The 20,197-nt window shown below is 50.9% G+C and overlaps 4 protein-coding genes across 4 annotated transcripts; 3 read left to right on the top strand and 1 right to left on the bottom strand.

The window, feature by feature from the left end:
- Positions 1 to 820: 820 nt before the first annotated feature.
- CD8B (CD8 subunit beta) lies at positions 821 to 8,043 on the bottom strand. The gene is made up of 5 exons (XM_010710592.4): positions 5,471 to 8,043; positions 3,084 to 3,434; positions 1,741 to 1,836; positions 1,260 to 1,349; positions 821 to 1,165 (listed from the first exon to the last, which is right to left on the bottom strand). Exons 1-5 carry the CDS (start codon positions 5,538 to 5,540, stop codon positions 1,125 to 1,127), a joined length of 648 nt encoding a protein of 215 aa, XP_010708894.1. The 5' UTR covers positions 5,541 to 8,043; the 3' UTR covers positions 821 to 1,124.
- Positions 8,044 to 8,520: 477 nt separating this feature from the next.
- On the top strand, positions 8,521 to 18,612 carry LOC104910896 (uncharacterized). The gene is made up of 2 exons (XM_010710593.3): positions 8,521 to 9,485; positions 15,157 to 18,612. The coding sequence occupies exon 2, from the start codon at positions 15,167 to 15,169 to the stop codon at positions 17,786 to 17,788; it is 2,622 nt and encodes an 873-aa protein (XP_010708895.2). The 5' UTR covers positions 8,521 to 9,485; positions 15,157 to 15,166; the 3' UTR covers positions 17,789 to 18,612.
- On the top strand, positions 9,479 to 11,463 carry LOC146544547 (uncharacterized). The gene has a single exon (XM_085223717.1). It carries the CDS (start codon positions 9,760 to 9,762, stop codon positions 11,455 to 11,457), a length of 1,698 nt encoding a protein of 565 aa, XP_085079843.1. The 5' UTR covers positions 9,479 to 9,759; the 3' UTR covers positions 11,458 to 11,463.
- LOC146544548 (protein NYNRIN-like) lies at positions 11,800 to 15,120 on the top strand. The gene has a single exon (XM_085223427.1). It carries the CDS (start codon positions 11,800 to 11,802, stop codon positions 15,118 to 15,120), a length of 3,321 nt encoding a protein of 1,106 aa, XP_085079553.1.
- Positions 18,613 to 20,197: the final 1,585 nt, after the last annotated feature.

Genomic DNA, 20,197 nt, shown 5'->3' on the forward strand with positions numbered 1-20,197 from the left:
ACCACCCGCTCAGATCTCTGAAGCTCACTGCCCAAAAACCCCCCACTGATGAGATGAGGCATTATCAGATTTTGTTCATAGTTTCCTTTGGTGAAGTGCACAAAGCTGCGTTTCTAAAGGAGGTGCGGAGCCCTGGGCTGCTGCTGCCTGTCCTCTCCTGTGATTGCACACAGCTGAGCTGCAGGTTTTCTCATGGAAAGGGAACCACAGGTGAATGCCCATCACTGAGTTTGTGGATTTTTTTGCCAGAATGGACTTCTGCACACAGAAAGCTTCAAGGTGTTTCTTCACAGCAATTGCATAAAAAATGCATGACATAAAACTCCTAACATTTGCCTGTTCTGTATGCTGAGAGTACAGCCAGTACTATGCATGTGCCTGGTGACGTGGGGACCATCCCTGTGCCCCAGCTACCATGGCCACTGTGCAACAGGAGCGTGGCACTGCCACTCAGGGCTGACTTTTCTCCTTAAAATCAAAAATAAAAGGGTTTTGGGGGGGTGATGAGGTTAGTGCTGTCACGGGCATGGTGGAGCTGAGGAGAGGTGTGCTGGCTGCTGTGTTAAAAGGAGAGGAAAGCCGCCCTATGCTCAGCACCCTGGTGCCACAAGGGCTAAGCATCCATGGCTGGATGGGCTCCTCTGCCTGTTATCAGCTGCTGCTCCACCGGTTGCTTGGCCTTGGGACGGGCTGTGTCTGTCTGCAGCCTAAGCTTCCCCCCAGCTTTTTGCAGGCCCTTGCTCGCCCTCCAGCTCCTCACCACATTCATAGTCCCTTGTTGACCAAATCCAACCCAAATCAGGGCCACAAGGCACCAGCCTGCAGAGCTGAATGATATATTTACACTTTCTAACATCTTTACGAGGTGTGCCGCCACCTCTCAAAGTATTCCTTACCAAAGTCATCAACCAGCACAGAGTCCAGAGCATCTTTACAGCCTGGCTGCATCCATTTGATACCCCAGTCCCAGTGCAGAGCCAGCTGCTGTGCTCCCAAATTCTTCTTGAGAAAGGCTCAGCACAGTGCAGTATCTGATCCGGTACTCTGCAATGTCCTCCCTGGCTTACATCCCAGCAGGGCTCAGCACCACGCAGGCGATTCTCCATAGCTTTTCCCAGCAGGATTTACTTTCTGTGGACTCGAAGCCACAGTCTCCTCCGCAGTCCTGTGGGGAAATGGTGCCAATCAGCTTTGGGTCCCCCCAGCTGCCCACACACTCCCCACCCCAATCCCAGGCTGTGCCAAGGTACGATGCTTACGATAGAAGCGGCGGATGGTGGGGATCAGGCTCAGCAGGAGCAGCAGGGCAGCGGCAACCAGTGGGACCCAGACCAGGAGGCTGCAGGCACCTGCAATGGGGGTCAGGGTGAGGAGCTGCCCCTTCAGCTCAGCACTGCAGCACTGTCCTACCCAGATGGAGGAGCATGGGGTGAGGAAGGAGGAAAGCAGATCTTGTTCTTGGGAGGGTGAGGCCATGAGCATTACCCCGGAATATCCCTTGAGAATGCACTAAATCAAAAGCATCATGGGGAGCTTAGCTCTGGGTTTTTATAACCTTTTTTGTGTCATTCTTGCTGGTGCAGGGATCCACCTGATGCTGCATCCAGGTGAGCTACATCCCTGGGGAGCACTAGAGCTAAAAGGAAATCCTTCCTGGCCCCTACACCCATGTAGAACCTGGGGCATTGCTTCTGGGGCAAAGCTCCCCATGAGGCAGACAGAGCCAACACGTTCCTGTACCTTTCTTGTTGATGGCTTCGCTTTTGGGTTTGCATCGCATGGGTTTCTTGGTGAATGGGGCCAGCGTGGACATTGAAGGCAGAGGCAAAACATCAACTGTTTAGGAGAGAGGTAGAAGAGTGTTACTGTCACTGAGCACAGCAAGCAGGAGGTGGCTGAAATGGCAGTTTTTAAAACTACACCCAGCACAGAATCACAGAATAATTTGGTGGAAGGGACCTTGCAGCCCATCTGCTTCCAACCCACTGCCATGGACAGGGACACCTCCCACTGGACCAGTGTGCCCAAAGCTCTGTCCAACCCAGCCTTGAGCACCTCCAGGAATGGGGCACCCACAGATTCTCTGGGCAGCCTGTCAGGTTGCACTGTTGCAAACGCTGATGTTAATTACAATTGAGAGCTCTTTGGATCTCTTAATAAACAAAAAAAAAAAACATCTTGAGACCATTTGAGATTGCACGGGTTGGGTGTCAGGAGCATCCTGAGCCCCTCAGTGGTGAGAAAGTCCCTAGTCTTAATAAAAAGCTAAGTGAGCAAACATAGGCAGGATTAAAGCAGAAAAAAAGAAAAAATCCCCAAGCCATGCTTACAGCCAGGCACAGCCTCATCATTTATTTTAAGGCTTTACATCACTGCTTGTTGGTTTACAACCCCAAGCCCCCTATACACAGGAGCACAGGGATTGCAGCAGCACAGGGGGTTTTCAGGGGTCTCTGGGTCTCTTCCGTATTCACGTTACTGCAGTTGTTGCTCAAAACTGCATTATTTTTTCTAATAAAATGATAGATCTAAGGGAACCGAGAGATGATTTGTTTTATCCTGGTTATTGAAGGGAAAAAAAAAACATGTTCAGCAGAGTTGAGTCTTTTCCAGCCACCTGCTGGGGCTTAGTTTTAAATTGGAGTGTCCTTGATGGTGCTGAATTTCAGCCATGTTTTTCATGCCTTGCTTTTGGGACATAGATAGGTGCTTAGTTGATTAAAAAAAAAAACAAAACAGTTCTCCTTTATCTGAAATCAGCTTCTCTTTGAAGCAAAAATCCCAAAGGGAATTTTGAGACAGCACAATGAAAGTGAGATGTGAGGTATGCCTGCAAAAAGCAAGAAGGGGTGTTTTAGAGCCAGCATCTATAGCTGCATCTCAGTTCGGTATGTTGTTTGTCTCCCCAGAAGCCCACCAAGAAATGCATTGTAGCTCTTTGCTGCATTTTCTGACTTATCCCATCTCATTGACCCCAAAGCCCCAACCTTACACCTCCAGACTGGGAAGGCTCATACGCCAACATGCTCCCCCTCATCCCAGCCCACTGCTGCACGGTTTGGAGCCCCAGAAGTGATGCTCACCCACGCTGAGCTGGGTCCCAGTGCCCAGGATGAGCTCGGAGGACTGGATGGTGCAGCAGTAGTAGGTGCCGTTGTCGGAGCCGTGCAGCCGGCTGATGTGCAGCTTGTACAAGGGGTGGGAACTCGTCCCGTGGATGCTGAACTTCTCCTGGCTGATATTTCTGCCATAAGTGGCTTTTCCCAGAGGACTGAAAAATAGCAAGAACTCAAAGTGTTGCCTGCCCTGGTTCCAGCGGTACCAGTAGAGCCCAGTGTGCTCCCTCTTCATCAGGCAGACGATTTCTATGCTGTTGTCTGTTTGGGCTAAAATATGCCCTGGAGTCCGGGATGAAAGTAGATTTGTACAGAAACCTACAAAAAGAAGCAGGAATACAAAGCTGTGTATTTTACCTTCGTTAGAACCATAGGTTGGAAAAGATCTTCAAGATCCCCAAGTCCAACCACTGACCTGACCTACTGGGTCCCACCACTGAACCATGTCCTTTAGTGCCACGTCCACTTGTCTCTTAAATACCAGCCTAACTTCTCCTTCTATGCTAATATCAGACCAGAGCCCCTCTAGCAGAAGCATCAGCCTGTGTTACAAGCTGGACACAGTAATCCTCATGGGTTCCTTCCAACTTTGATGTTCTATGATTCTATCATAGAATCATTTGAGTTGAAAGGGACCGTAAGTGGTCATCTAGTCCAACTTCCCCGCAATGAACAGGGACACCTGCAGCTTCATCAGGTGCTCAGAGCCTGGTCTATGGTTCTGTGATATTCCTTCAGAGGCCTTTTTGGGTTCCCAGCTACTTTTTGGAAAAATAATAATAATTATTATTATTATATCTATTTTGGTAAAACCACATACATCACCCCACAACCACTCATCTAGAGACGGAGCTCAGTGACAGAGAGGAATGGAGGAATGATTTTAAGAATTTTAAGAGTGCTGTATTTTTTGTATTCTCTGTTTTGGAATCCAGAGACTCTTTTGAGCCCCTTCACTCCCTTATTTTATTTGCTAAAACTTTTAGATTATTTCTGTTGTTTTGTAGCTAGAAACCTGAACATCTCCATAGCTGTTGCTGTGGGATATGTTGGTCTCTTCCTAAGACACATCTCTAGAAATGGCAGAAAAAATTTGGAAAGATTGGGAAAATGAATATAAAAATAATGAAATTTCATTTTATTTGATATTTATTTTTGGATGGCTTTTTTTCATAAGAATTTTGTGGTTTGGATAAGGAGAATAACTCAAAGGTAGCAAAAGGATTTGAAAGCTTCAGTTTGGCATTGCATCGCCTTGTTTGGGCTGTGCAGGTACAGTGGAAAAATTATCTCAGGTCTGGGCAGATAGGAGTGGTGTTTGTGTGTGTGAGGAGCGAGCTGGCACGGCCTTGGGGAAGAAAAACAGGAGCTGTAGCAGTGCTTTGTGTTCAGCAAATAATCCTGTGCAGCTGCACGGCTCCTGTGAAAAATAGCCTCAGGAGATAAGGATGCTCTCCCTTCCCCTGCCTGCTTCCCAGGCGAGATTTAGAACCATGCAGAAAGCTGAACAGAGCCCTTTTCCCCCTTTTTATTTGTCTTAAAATTTATGTATTCCTTCAAAACTCCATGGCCACTGTTGCAAACTGCCCCATGCAGCTCCAGCCCTGCAAGCCCATCCGCGCAGCGTGTGCTTGGCCCTGGCTGCCCCATCATGGTGAGGGGTCCGGCTGCAAGCAGGGGGTCAGGTGGGAATGGGGCAGCAGCTCAGGAATGGAGCCATGGGGGCCAATAGGTTATCCTTTACCCATGTGGGGCAAACTGGGATTTATTGCAATCTTGTCCAGAGGGAAGCTAGCCAACCCCACCATACTGTGGTGCTTTTCTCCCCAAAGGCACCTTCTTGTATGTCTCTAATTAGTTATTTAATTTTTCCCATCTGGGACTTTTGGTACAACTGCTGGGGTTTTGGGGAGCCTGGGGTGACCTCACCACTGCACTGGGGCAACTCTTATATACACTATATATATGTAGTATAAGTACACTGACTGTACATTCAGTCCATATCCCCTGCAAGCCCCCTGCAATCATGAATTACGGAACCATAGAATCACTAAGGTTCGAAAAGATGTCTAAGATCACCCAGTCCAACCAACCACCTACCACCACCATGCCCACTATCCATGTTCCTGAGTGCCACATCTCTACAGTTCCTGACCACCTCCACGGACAGTGACTCCACTCCTCCCTGGCATTTGTGTTCCAATGCCTCACCACTCTTCCTTGAGAAGAGAAGTGCTCCCTAATACCCAATCCGAGCCTCCGCTGGTACAACTTGAGGCCATTCCCTCTCATTCTATCGCTGTTACCCGGGACTAGCAATTTAAATTGCCCTCATCCAGAGATATCCCTCTTACCTGGGAGCTGCAGGCAGAGCCAGAGCCAGACCCAGAGCCACGGCCTGGCCATGGTGGCCATGTCCAACATGATCCAGCTGTGTGCAGGTGCTGCTGCTGTTGGCTGGTGAGAGGTCCCCACTCTCACAATCAGGTGTCAGGGCGACGGGTTGGGCTTGCTGCTATTTAATGATTTCCTCCTATTTCACCATCTAGCATCTCTTGCTGTTGTAAAATCTGGCCTTTAGGTATCAGAGAGCAGCAAGCTGGCTCGGAGGGCCCTAAATAAAACAACACCCTTTGGCTGTTTTCTGTCGAAATCAATTTGCTCTCAAAATGAGAAGATGTAAGTTCAGGCACTCCGCTGTTTGCTTCAGCAGAAGGCAGCAAAATTAACTGCAGCCACCAGGATTCACTGCGTAGCAAATCGTCCTTGTGCAGGAGGCATTCCGTCCTGAGCCTGGAAAATGCTGAAAGCTCTCCATGAAACATACGAGAGAAGCATCGCAGAACGCTTTGAAGACGACAACAAGAAACCTCAAACAAATTTAGTGGCTGACAAACCGCAAAAATAAGGAAATTCTTCTCAGGCTCCCCACCTGGCCCTGAGCTTTGACACCAAGTGCCTCATTTGCAGAAATATTGAAGTTATAGGTGAAGGATTTGAAGTAGGAATGGTTTGGGATTTGAACAGCGAAATGCATGGTGTAAAAGTACAGGGAGCGGTGGGGTGCAGGGGTTGCAAGCCCTCAGTATTTCCATCTTTGGGAAGAAATGTCTTGTGTGCTGTCATTATCTTCTCTCCTTTTGCTGGGGTTCCCTATCGTCTTATCCCCACAGGGTCTCTGGGGGGGCTCTGGGGTTCCCCCTCCCTCCACTCCCAGGCAGCTCACTTGGAGTGACCCTGGACCCCCTGGAGTTGTGAGTTGTCAGATGAATGGGAAAAAAGGATTTTCCATCTCGTCTGGTGTAGTTGTTTTTTTTTACCTTTTCACCAGATTTTTCTATGTTGCTCTAACATGATTCCCCTCCACCCTTCTGTTTAATACAATTTCCTGCTACAACCACCCAGAGCCTTGTGGTGAAGAGTAAAATGTAGAGTCGGCTGAATCATTCCTTAACTCTTTCCTGGCAGGAACAGCCCAAAGGTCATTTCAGTGCTTTCCAGCTTGTTTCATTCCTTTAAGTGCACAGCCTTTCTCACAGGGTGCAGTCATCCATCAGAGCTGTGCTGGCAGCATCTCATTCTCTATGGTTTCTGCACGTTGCTGGTGCCTTTGTTTGGGTGGAGGCCACCAGGGGGGCACTGAGAGGTTTTGGGGTGGTGGGAGATTTAGGATGGCCCCAAAGGAGAGTGACCCCAACTCCAAGCTGCACATAAAGGGAAGGCAGAGCACCTGGCCGCAGGCGAGGGGAGCGGAATTGCAATACAGTGACTCAGACAAGGCAGGCAGATTTTAATTGCATTTTCAGGGAGTGACGGAGTGCAGTATTCTCATTAAGGCTGCAGTGAACTCAAAAGGTTGTACCCCACTGGGGCTGGCTCCCTTCATTAGCACCTGGTCGGATTTCCCCTTTCCAGCGCTCTCATATGAGGACCCATAGAGGCTGTGGGAATCTTTTTTATCAAAGGCCCTCATTTAAGAAGTGCAACTGCAAGAGAGCTTTTCCACTGCACATGAGTTGTCCTGCCTGCTGCTACAGCTGGGCCCCCCCTTTTCCACCTCTCTGTCTGCCGACCCCTGCCCATCTTCTGACCTCCTGGCCAGGACCAGAGTGCTCCCAGAGGTGGAGTAAGCACTGTTACAGCCTTGGGCACAGGTCACATTACTGTGGGCTTCAAATGCTGCCAGAAGGTTGGTGACAGTGGCTTGTTGAAGCAGACACTTTGAGTTTTGAGGGTTCCCCGGGCTCTGAGCACCTGATGGAGCTGTAAGTGTCCCTGTTCATTGCAGGGGGATTGAACTAGATGGCCTTTAAGGGTCCCTTCCAACTCAAATGATTTTATGCTATAGCAGTTTTAGAGATACTTCCCTGTAGCATTTTAACCTACATTTGTCCAATTGAAAGAAAAAAAGAATATTAACAATGTAAAAGCTTAACTCTGGAACAGTTTTGTGGCTTTCTTTTTCTCTTTTTGTTCAAAACAACACGGTTATCCAGGCTGGGTGCTGCTCCCAGTAAACACACCAGAGGTGGGACGCCTGTATCTGGCAGCTTGTCTCCAACAACAGCCCCAGTGCCGTGGGAGCGTGCAGGCAGCCAGGTGGTGCTTATCACATCCCAGCTTTGTTTGGGGCTGCTGTCTGGGAAGAGCACAGGGGGGGTGAGCTGAACCCATCTGTTCACACAAACAAGAGGTGTTTGTGACCTTGCCGGGGTACAGCGGCTCCCGTGGGATCCTAATCATGAGCCTTGCTGGTGGCTGGGGCAAGATGGAGGGGAATCTTTGAATTTTCGTGTGTTTATGCTACTTGCCTCATAGTTTCTAGTGGGATTTAAGTCTTTAATATATATGGTGAAAGCCAACCTTCTTGATCCTCTGCCTAGGCTCATCCCTGCCCCATCTCCACAGTCTCCCTGCAAATCTGCTCCTTGCCCATCCCCTCATCTCACCTTCCCAGCACCAATTTCCCAGTCCTTTGCCAGCTCTGTTACGTTTCCAACTCTATTTCACCCCCCTTCCATGGTGTCTTTTTCCAACAAAATGTGTTGCTTTGGGGAACTAGAGCAAAGCATCGGGAAAGAAGAGGTCTGCAGTGAAGAAGCATGGCTCAACGGGGTCCCCAGCTCTGCTGAAATCCCATTTTGCAGCAGAGCCATGAGCCAGGCTGCACTGAGCATGCAGGGGCTGGAGAGGGGAACTGCCCACTGGGGATGGTAGGATCCAGAGGGCTGAGCTGCCCTCAGTAGCCACAAATGCAAACATTGGGCATAAAAAACAAGGACAAAGCTGCACCCTCTGTGCTTTCTGGGCTACAGGATTTTTGCAACTGGAGAATGCTGCTCAGCCTTGAGCCCAATTAAGCACAGCCAGGAATGCGGTTACTGGAGATAGAGGAACATAGGGTGGTGGGGTCCCCAGTGGGTAATCCCCAGGGCTCAAGTAGCTTCGTGGGAGCATTTTTGTTTTTTTTTTTCTTACTTTTAATTAGTTAGTACTTGGGGGAAGGGTGGGAGAGAAGCAGCACTGAGAATGACAGGAGAATGAGTAATGCCCTTTTCTGTGTAATGGCAGAGGAAAACGAAGTGGGCCGAGTGGTTATGCAGGGCTCTAAGCTGCAGTGTGGTTTGTGGGGTGAAGCCGGGGCTTTGTTTGTTGCTGCAGCTGCAGACCTCCAGCTGCAGTTCAGCTGATGCAGCAGCAGGGCTTAGCCCCACTCCATGCTGTGGGGGAGCAGGTTTTCACCCCCAACTGCCCACCGGTGTGCAACACGATGGTTTCCAGCATTGAAATTCTGCAGCGGAAGTTTGGGAGATAAAATGGATGTGAAATATTCATTGTGTAAATTGAGGGGGCAACAAGTGTTACAGGTTCAGATGGTTTGGGGCCCAGGTGTGATGTCCCTCAGGCTGAGGGACTAGCAGAGGGGTGCAGAAGCAAGTGGGCCATGAGGGGAATCTTGGGGTATGGGTGGTCAGGGACAGGCGGCAGTGGCTGCTCCAGATCTCCCTCTTGAGGGCACTTGGTGCAGGCAGAGCTTCTCCAGATGGAGTGGTGACTAATCCAGCCCCCCTAAAAAAAATAATGAGCAGAGCACCTGCTCTGTGGTTATCAGCGCCGGAGAGGATAAGAGAAACCAAATAAACTGTCCTTGGGAAGATAGTGGTGGAGATGCTGCACCTGAGGGAGGGAAAGGCACCGAGGAAGCAAACAGGAGATATCATCCCCAAACAACAGTCTGCCATGACTATAAAGAGCTGTCGGGTCCGAGACCCTGCCAGCACCTTGACCCTAAAGGTGCCGAATCCAGCGGAGCTCTGCAGCATCCATCCCCAGGTCCCCGGGACTCCCAGTGCATCTGGACGAGGATTGGTGAGATCTTATTATCGGGGTCCTCCTCTTTTCCTCCTCTTTGCCCACACCCCGGGTGCCGGCGGGCCGCAGCAGCCGTCTGCTAGGCCTCGGTCCCCCGTCCTCCACTGTCCCTTTGTCCCCCCCCGCCCCTTCCCTTGCTGCTGGGTTTGGTGTCCCAGGGAGGTCGTGGGGCTTTTTGGAGGGTTGGTTTGTGTGTCCGTGGGGTTCCGGTGTTATGGTAGTTGTGCTGTGAAACACAGTCGTCTCTCAGCTCGTCACCCCAACTCTCGCTATGATGTCCGATATTGTTAGCAACTGGAAGCTGGAGCAATTTGTGCTCCAGAAGTGTCTCCCTCCGATTTGGTCCCCTGGGGCCTTTCAGGGCCCCGAGGCGTACCAGCAGCTGTGTCAGCAGTGGGAGAGCTGGTCTGAGGAGAACAAAAAGCCCAAACCCACTAACAAGTGCAAAAAGAGAGCGGCCTTGCAGGGTTTGCTGATGGTGGGCAGGGAGTTGTCGAAGTTGCTTAAGGAGGCTCTTGAGAGTGTGCAGACACTGGAGCAGGCCAAGGGTGAGCTCAAAATGCAGGTGGATAACCTGCGGGCAGAGGTTCAGGGTCTGTGTGGGGACTCGCTGAGGAGCGCGGTGGAGATAACCCGGCTGGAGAGTAAGCTGGGCTATGAGAAGTTGAAAACAGAGGAGTTAGAGAAGGAGGTGGGCAAATGGATTGGGGAGACACATGATGCGCAGAGCGCGGTGCGGGCTGTCTTGCAGGACGCCCAGCGGGACCGCGGCACTGGCCCTGATCACAAGGTGTGTCATGCCAAGATCCAAGAGCTGCAGGCTGAGCTGGGGGTGTCGCGGGGCATTGTGGCTGCCATCCAGGGCAAGAGGAGTCGGTTCGGGAACGGCGAGGGGGATGACTGTCTCGATCCACACCCACCCCACTATGACTATGAGGATGATGTGTGGGGGGCCAATGGCCCCACCAGGCCATCCCCATATGCTCCTCTGCGGGAGGAGGTGTGCCAGCTGCAGGGCAACGAAGCAGAGGCTGCTAAAACTAAGAAAAGTCCTTCCGATGAGCCAGTCAGCCATGGCCCACTGCAGGCCATCGATACCAACCGGGCCATGCTTTGGTTCACCCCCGAGCAGCTCAAGACGGTGGGAAAGATGCTGGGGCCGCTGACCAAAGAGACAGCGGTCAACTGGCTGTCCAGGGCCCAGAGGCTGCCCCGGTGCCAGAGCGGCAGTGCGGTCAGTGACCTGATAGACGTGGTGAGGAAGTGCATGAAACCTGATGATTTCGCGGCCCTGCCAGGGGATGTGCAAATGGGCAATGTCCAGGATATCGGAGACGTCCAATCGGCTGTGCTAAAGGTGTTTTTCCCAGAGGTCAACCCCTTGGTGCTCTTCCACCAGGAGAAGCAGAACCCTGAGGAGCGGCCAGATGCCTATGTCAACCGTAAAAAGATGCTCTACCAGATGGCAGGGCTGCCTGGTTCTAAGGAGTCCCCCCTCGATTTTGACAGGCCTGAATTCAAGGAGCCGCTGGTGGTGGGGCTGACCCCCCCTTTGCGGGTGATTGCGGGTGGGGATGCGGCAAGAAAGCCGCTGTCAGAGCTAGAACAGATCTTGACCCAGAATTTTGAGCTACAAAAGCAGGCGTTCCCGGGGTACATGCTGGGGGGGAAAAAGGGGAAACCCTCAGCCATGTCCTTCCAAAACGGGGGGATGAGGAAAATGCAAGGGGACAACAGGAAAGATCCCGATGGCAAGAACAGCTCGGGGAAGGAAAACCAGCAAGGGCTGAGGTTTCAGAAGTCCAACCCTTGGCGGGCTGAGCTGAGGAAGCGCTTGATCAAATATGAGAAGCAGGAGGACATTGATGGCTTGCCAGACGCAGAGCTGTTTAGAAAGCTGGCGCTGCACGAGGCCAAGAAGCACAGCAGCTCCAACCCCATTGACCCGGGGTCTAAGGCTCAGCAATAGGGCTGCCAGGCACCTGCATCGCCCCTTTTTGTGGCACCGATTAAGACCGATTTGTGGGGGCGCCTGATAGTTGATATAACTATTGGAGGAGGGGTGCTTGGACAAGTGATGTTAATTGATACTGGTGCCTCTTATTCAATTCTGAATATGACCCCTGGTGAAACTGGGCTCTTCCAAACACGCGAAATTATTGAAGTAACTGGGCCAAATGGCCAGAAATCCTCAGTGCCATTCACAGAGCCCATACCCTTTGAAATTGGAACTGCCAAGGGGTCAGAAAAATTTGGGAAAATGGAAATGAAAGGAAAGCCAGGAATTTTGGCCATCTCCACCCTTACAAAGATGGGGGTGGTAGTGGACCTGGCAAACCAAACATTGTTACGTTGCCCTCAAAGTGATGTGCCCATCATCCCAGCAAGCCACAGAGTCATGTCAATCAAAGCTCCTGAGCTCCTGATCCACCCTGAATGGGAGCCCCGAGTGAAACGGGTAACGGAGCAGTTCCCACAGGTCTGGGCAAGGAACAAGCTGGACTGCGGGCGGATCGATGCCGTAGTTGTGATAAGAGGGCCAGACCCCCCTCCTCAGCAGCAGCCCCAATACCCAGTTGAGGCTGAGGAGGGCTTATGGGATACAATCAAAACCCTGCTGGACCAGGGGGTGCTGGTGGAGCAGCAGAGCACCAGCAATGCTATGTTGTGGCCCCTGCGGAAAGCTGACAGGAAAACCTGGAGACTGACAGTCAACTACAGCACCCTCAACCAGGTCACCCCACTGAAGGCATCCACAGTGGCCAAATACCCTGATGTCATGGAAGCCATCTTCCGGGGATCAGAGTGGTTTTCAGTGCTCAGCCTGACCAGCGTGTCCTTCGCCATCCCCCTGCACCCTGAGTCCTGGCACAAATTCGCCTTCACTCTCCAGGGACGGCAGTTCACCTTTACCAGGCTCCCTCCAGGCTTTCACAGCACCCCCGCCATTTGCCACACACATGTGTTGAAGATGTGGGAGAAGCTCAGCCACAAAGAGAGCGTGTTATCCTGTGCTGGTGACATTCTCATCCACACTCGGACCAAGGAGGAGAACCTGAAGGTTCTGGCAGAGGTGCTGGAGGCCATCCAGAAGACAGGGTTCAGGGTCAGCCCAACGAAGGCCCAGCTGTGCTGGAAGGAGGTGTCATATTTAGGGGTGACCCTAAGGGAGGAAGGGCGCTCGCTGGAGAAGCAGCGGGTTGAGTTGATACAGAAATTGTCAGCACCAGCCGATGTTACCACCTTACGGTCCTTTATGGCTCTTGTGAAGTTCTCCCGAGAATTCATTGAGGGCTTTGCAGAGAAGGCCGCCCCACTCTGCAAGCTCCTCAGAAAGGATGCTTTGTGGGAGTGGGGTCCAGAGCAGGATGAGGCAGTTAAAACTCTAAAGGAGAGCGTGGCCCGAGCCCCCATGCTGGTGTGGCCCTGTGGGGATAGACCCTATGTGCTGCAGCTGGCCAGCATGGGGACAGGGCTGAGGGCCACCCTCAGCCAACATCGTGGTGCCCTCCTCCAACCCATTGCCCACGCCTCACGGCTCCTGACGCCAACTGAGCAGCAGTTCACTGCATATGAAAAGGAGGTTTTGGCATTGATCTGGGCCCTGCAGCACTGGGAGTATTTGGTAGGGTCTGCCCCAGTGCTGCTAAGGACATCCCGTGCCCCAGTGAGGTACCTCTTGTCAGGGAAGGGAGGGAACAGACCCATACGCAGTCCCAGGATGGCCAACTGGGTGCTGGCACTGCCCAACAAGGACACCTCCGGAGAGGCTCAAGAGCCCTCACCCAGCACCTATGGGGTGGTCATCAGCAGCGAGAGGGATGGGGAGGAGGTGGGGGAGCCGAAGCCACAGCGGGCACCCCTGTTTGAGAGCAGCATCAGCTTGGTGGATGCCAAGGACAGAGGCTATGTGGTATGGTTTGTAGATGGCTCCAACTACCATGAGAATGGGGTGCCCTACACAGGCTATGCTGCCATCAACCGATGCACTGGGGAGGTGGTCAAAGGGAAGTGCCTGCCGCACTCCATCCAGGCTGCCGAGCTGGTGGCTGTGACAGTTGCCCTTGAGAACACTCCAGCAGACCAGCCGCTGGCCATATTTTCAGACTCAGGCTGGGTGGTGAGGGTGGCATTGGAGTGGCTGCCACTCTGGAGGGAGAGGGACATGCAGTCAGCTGATGGCAAGCCTGTCACCTATGCCAAAAAGCTGCAGTACCTCGCCAAACTGGCAGAGCAAAGGGCGCACCCAGCCCAGATAATTAAGGTCAGGGCCCACAAGAAGGGAACAGAGGAGGCTAAGTGGAACAAAGAGGCAGATGCCAAAGCCAAACAAGGAGCTAAGGAAGGGCAGATGTGGAAGGCCAGTAGGCCCGCTGAGAATGGCCCCTTGTTGGTGGCTGCAGGCAGGAACTGGGAGAATGTGGACTTGCTGGGATTGCAGGCACAAGACCCAAGTGTCCGGGAGCTAGCGCAGGGCAGGGAGTACAAAGGGTGCAAGGTCTGGAAGGATGTCTCGGGTCTGGTCCTGGCACGGAGAGAGGGGGTAGATTTCCCAGTTTGGGTGGTACCTGAACTTGTTCGGACAGAGCTGGTGGCTTTGGCTCATGAGCAGGGGCATTTGGGAATAGATAAGACCTTGGCAAGGCTACAGGGTGCTGGTTGGTGGCCTGAGATGAGAGAGGATGTAGAGAGGTATGTCAACAACTGCCTCACCTGTGCAGCCAACAATCCCGATGCAAAAACAGCAAAAGCCCTCCTGGGCCACCAGAGGATTTCTGGCCCATGGAGCAAGCTACAGATGGAGTTTATTGGTCCTTTGCCCCAAACGGCCCTAGGGAACAAGTACTGCCTGGTGATCAGTGATAACTTCACCAAGTGGGTGGAAGCATTTCCAGCTCGAAACAACACAGCCAACACAACTGCCAAGATCCTGGTAGAGCACATCTTCTCACGGTGGGGCATCCCAAAGGAGGTTGACTCTGATCATGGGCAACGCTTTGTCGGAGAAGTCTCAAAAGGTGTGTGCCAGGTACTGGGCATTAAGCAAAAGCTTCACATCATGGGGCATTTCCACAAGCCTGGCTTGATGGAAGGGCCCAACCAAACACTGAAGATAGCACTGAGGAAGATCATAAACCAACAAAGGAAGGACTGGGATCAGAAACTTCCACTTGTCCTCCTGGCATTACGGGGAGCTGTAGCATCTCACGTACATTCTCCCCCAAAAATGGCTCCTGCAAGAGACCCAAAGATGCTGGAGCACTGGTGTCAGAGAGGGGCACCGCCAGACGAACTGCAGCCCCGCGTGCTGACAGACAGGTGGGTTCAGGACATGCTGAGGACAGTGTCAGATACGTACCATCAACTCGCCTCAGTGCAGGAGGCCAACATCCACAAGATGGATAAGCAGCTAGGAGTGCTGCTGCGCCCCATGGAGTGGAACACAGGGGACCTGGTAACATATCGGGGGGTTAGAGAGAAAAACCAGGAGCTGGGACCTCAGTGGATGGGACCGGTTAGGGTTGTGAACAAGGCCAGCTCCTCCATGTACCAAGTAGAAATCAGAAAGGGGGCGAAAAGACAGGAAAAATGGTTCCATTCTTCACAGTTAAAAGCATGGAAGGGAAATTAACGGGGCTGGAGAGCCCGCTTTGCTTATGTTTTGCAGATGAAGGAAAATGGAAGGTGATTGTGACCAGCGGGAAAGGCGAACTTCGTGGCATCACCATCCCTATGTGTGCTGCAGGGAAAATGCTTTCAAATTTGTGGTTGCAGGATTTGCTTTGATTTCTGGTATGTCTATAGTGCTGAGCATGCAACATGCCCAACCAACTCACCAGCACCTCCAAGAAAAAGTCAGTTCCAACTTAGACACACAACCCAGCAAAAGGGCCACAGCCCAGCACAGGGTCAGGCGGTATGTAAAAATTGGCACAGATTGGCCTTGGTCTCAAGCGCATGTGAAATATTCAGGTAGTATGGGATTAAATTCTAACAGAGGCTTAAATTTGTCAACAGTAGTTATGCATGGGACTGAAGTGTATTTGGAAAATGAGTGGAGCTGGGATAGCACAAGCAGGCTTCCGCAGCTGCTGGGGAAGGTGGGGCAAGAAATTAAAGTAGGATGCAGGGTAATTAATGGTTCCACTCATCAGCAGGCAACTCAAATCTCCGTAACTGAAATAAAAACCAAGAAGAGTCAGAAAAAAAACTGTGCCCTGGAAAAATTGGATTGTTGGTGCAACTTTACATTAGTCCAGCCAGTCTTTGTGGTCTGTCTCTGGGCCCAAAACAGTGTGGGGTTGTCATTTAAATTCAAGATTGTCACCATGATGCATTCACTTGCTGCCCTTAAGGTCCTGAGGTGCCACTTTTTGGCCTGGCGTGCAGCCCAATACGCTGAAGTGGGGAACCAAGTAAAATTAGAAATTAGATACTCTCAAGAAAGTGTAACCGATGCAAAACAAATTAATGGCACCACTGTGACTCTCACTGCTCCTAACCACCGTAAGTGGGTTGTGTCAGTAGATTGCTCCCCTGAGAGCAAAACTCTTAGTAGATTTGAATTAAATGCAGAGACATCATGGTATAGCCAGGATTATGGATACTGTTCACGTCCACTGAAAAACCTCCAAGTGTGGTGTCAAGGAAAGCTGAGTATAGAAATGTCTCCCGAGCTTGGAGGAAAGTGGTTGATAGGAGGCCCCGAAGGATTTCAAAAAGAGTTTCCCATCATTGCTGTCCTGCGTCCCTTTGTTTCCAAAATAGGCCCATACGTAGTCAAGCAAAATCACATCCAAGAGCTACTGACCAGCCCTGTACGATCACTGAAGAAGGTGGTGCTGTCCCTGTCCACTGCCAATATTTCATCCATCAGACCGCGCTGTGCTCCCTTTCTGTCCACCCTCTACACCGGCTGGCAGGCCTGGCTTCACAGCCGCTCCATGCAAGAGGCCCGTGCCAGGAGAGACCTTCTGGCCACAGCCCTGGGAGGAGGAGGAGCTGGGATGGGAGTGCTCAACAGCATGAACGTTGAGGTCTTGGCCAACAAGTTGGAGGCTGTCACTTCAGGTGTGCAGGGCCTCCTCAACCCCCTGAATTCATCCCTGGTCAGCCTAGGGATGGGTCAGTGGCTTGTGTCTGAGGTGCTGCCTACCTGGGAACACATAAGTGAGAAAGACCACCAGGTGTTGTTGCAAGCACTGGGAATCGAGCAAAATAATGTCTCCCTTGCTCTTAGTTGCATCCAGGCCCAGATGTGGGTGCAGAGTGTCGTTGCAGGTATCCTGAGGGATGGTGACAATGGCATCCTCCCCACCGAGATCCGAAAGATCGTGTGGGACTCAGCCACGGAGAAGGAGCGGCAGCTCCAAGCCTGGTGGAGGCTGGTGAACTTCACCCACGACCAGGTCCTCAACTCAGTCATCGCCTACGTCCTCACCGTGGTGGAAGCCCGCATCGAAAAGGTCTACCCCATCGTGGCTCTGGGGATTAACACAAACGGGTCCGTGGTCTATCCCCTGGACCACCGGATGTGGGCAAGAGTGTCAGACAGAAAATGGCAATCTGTAGATTTGGAAGCCTGCATTTTGGAACGGGGGCTGGGATTCATATGCGAAGATGATGCCCTTAAGGCGAGCGATGTTTGCTTTGATACCAGTGAGGGGGTGTGCCATTTTGAGATCAATCCTGGCAGCAATAACAAAACCGTGTTAGTTTACGTAGGGAAAGGGTGTGTATGCTTTAGAACAGTGTGTAAGTACGTGCAAATTAATGACATCTACAATCAGACCATATTCAATGATTCAAATACGTGTGCTTGCAATGTAGCTATTATTAGAGGCTGTGATTTCGTGTATAAGCCACCAGTTTTTACTAACCAATTGCTAATTAGAAACTATAGCCTTTATCGTAGTATAACCCCAACCCCAATCGGTATGGATTTGTCGCTAGTAAAAGAAATGTTAGAGCATGCAAATTTACAACAGCTTTTAGAAAATGCTAAGGCAGAAGCTAAAAAGATCCTAATAACTGTACATCATGATGGTAATGTTATAAAGCAGGTAGTGGAACGGATTAAGAGGGTGGGAGAGCACCACTGGTGGGAAATTTTCTTTGGCTGGTCCCCAACAGCGACCGGCATCTTCAATGCACTCCTGCATCCTGTTGTAATCATACTGCTAATGCAAATCTGTGTGTGCTTTGCCATGGTTGCTACTTGTTACTGGATAAGGCAGGTGAGGCTCTGCATTGAGAACCAGATGAAAGGACTGGAGCTGGCCAAGCGCCTCCTACCATAGTCAAGGGCAAGACTGGGTTGGCCTCTGTGTTTGCCACCAAGAAGAACCTTTAGCTCCGCTGTTGGTTGCAACCCAGTAGGCGTTGAGCGGTGGGGACACAAGCCATACCAGACCTTGATGTGAGGGGGTTACCTCTGCTGTTACAAGAGGGCCATCCAGGAGCAGAGGGCAAGCCGTGCAGCCACCAGTAGGTGTGAACCACAGAATGGTTGAGGTTGGAAGGGGCCTCTTGAGGTATCTGGCCCAATCTGCCTGTTCAGGCAAGGTTACCTAGAGCAGATTGTCTAGGACTGTGTCCAGCTGGGTTTTGACTGTCCCTACAGTGGAGACTCTACAACTTCTCTGGGCAACCTGTTCCAGTGCTTGATTACCCTCCCAGTAAGAAAGTAAGAGTAACTTCTCTCTGAATATCTCACTCCCAAATGCTAATGACAAAAAGCTGCTTTTGTGTGATTTAAGACTCCTTAAGCAGAGGAGAAGAGGAGGAGAAGAGGTTAGGGAAAGCCAAGGACAGTGCTTCTGGAAGGATACAGAAGGGAATGTAACACCTGAGTGCAGAAAAGCAGAATCAGAAGGTGGTAAAGGTGTTATCAGCCTCAGAGACTTGGAAAGCTGATAGAAGAGCAAAACCAAAGATCGTGTGATCACCTTGGACTTAAAGGAGCTGAATCCACATGGACCTTTGCAGCAACCTTCTCTGGGTTCCCAAGACTCCCAAGACGTCTGGCCAATGGATTGGTGAGGTCTTGTTCTTGGAGCCTGGACATCACTGCTTTGCTTTGCTTAGTTGTGCGTGTAACCAATAAAATCTGTCTGTTAGAGGATGGACTGTCTATTTCATCATTTCCTGTTCACAACCCACCCACATTTATAGCTTTAGGTATCCTGTAGAAGAGAAATTCTGGTAAAAAGAAAAGATGTGCTCTTTTTCTCCTTTTTCCAAACCAAACTCACTCCCTTGCTATTTTTCTGCAGAATACTCACTGAAACACAGGGAATTCTGCGTTGAAGAGTGGGGCTCTGAGTTGACATTACAGCCCATGTACACACACAGTCTCCTCTTTACTCTGCGTGTCCTATCCTGCAAGCTCTATCTCTAAAATGGAAAGGAGCTTTAAAATGTATACAGGGGGGTCTCAAACAACTTTATAACATTGCCAATTTCAAAAAATAAATCAACCGCCTCATTTCCAGCCCATGTGTCCTATCTCATCTGAGAGGTGCTGCTCTCTCTGGGTTGGGATGACACAGACAAAAAGCCCTCTCCACATATTCACATATAACACCTTCTTCAGTCCCAAACTTGCACCAGGAAAGAGCAGAAATGCAAGGATTAGTCCAGAGATTATGGTACAGCCATAGGAAAAGGGCTTCCTACATCTACACCTGTCTTTTCACCATCAGCAGAGTCCCTATGTGGCTCCTGGATGCAGCAGCAGCATCCTTTGCAGCTGCAGAAAGCTGCTGCCCTCTGCATCAATCCAAGGGACAGTTTTCATACCTCCATCCACTGGTGAAACTAACACAAGATGGTGTAATTAAGAACTAAATCACAGGACAATCAAAATGACTTTGTTGTTGCAGCTGCTCTCAGCAGTTTGAGCAGAGGGCAGGAGTCACAGGAACCTGAAAACAATCATAGAATTGAGGTTGAAAAATCCTCTAAGATCACCCACTCCAATCAGCAACCCATCCCCATCATGCTCACTAACCCACATCCCTTAGTGCCACACCTACACATCTCTTGAGCCTCTCCATGGACAGTGACTCCACCACCCCCCTGGGCATCCTGTGCCAATGCCTCACCATGTTTTCTGATTATTTTTTCCTAACATCATACCTGAACCTCTCCTGAAAGAGAACAGAAAGGCAGGAGATTATTTGGAATTGCACAAGCTAGAAGAAAAAGGAGAAAAAAAATAAACCAACACATTTACAAGTACAGTTCACCTTCTTCCCAGCATCTCTAGAAATAATGCAGTGCTTTATTCAATAGAGAAGCACGGGATTGTTGGAGATAAAGCTGTTCCCTGCACGCCTGTAGTTGCTGCAATGCTCCATGTACAGCCAACAACAGTGCAGGGGCACAAGTTGTGGCTGCAGCCACCTGGGTATGGGATTGCCCTTTCCATGTCTCAGTTTGTCCAGCATGGTGATGAAGGACCTGGCTGATGGTAATACATGAGCACTGTCTGAAACATAGACACAAGTCAGTCCTGCTGGGGGGCTCCCATTGCTTTATCACAGAAGGGCTTGGGTTGAAAGGAACCTTCATTGAGTTTCAATGCCCTGCCATGGACAGGGCTGCCAACACTAGATCAGAGTGCCCAGGATCCCATTCTGTCAGCAAATATTGCAGTAGTTACAAAGATACATGCTTGCTGACGTTGGCCTACACAGCGACAGCTT

This window comes from Meleagris gallopavo, chromosome 4 (assembly GCF_905368555.1).
Source record: "Meleagris gallopavo chromosome 4, MGAL_WU_HG_1.1, whole genome shotgun sequence".
Lineage (NCBI taxonomy): Eukaryota > Metazoa > Chordata > Aves > Galliformes > Phasianidae > Meleagris > Meleagris gallopavo.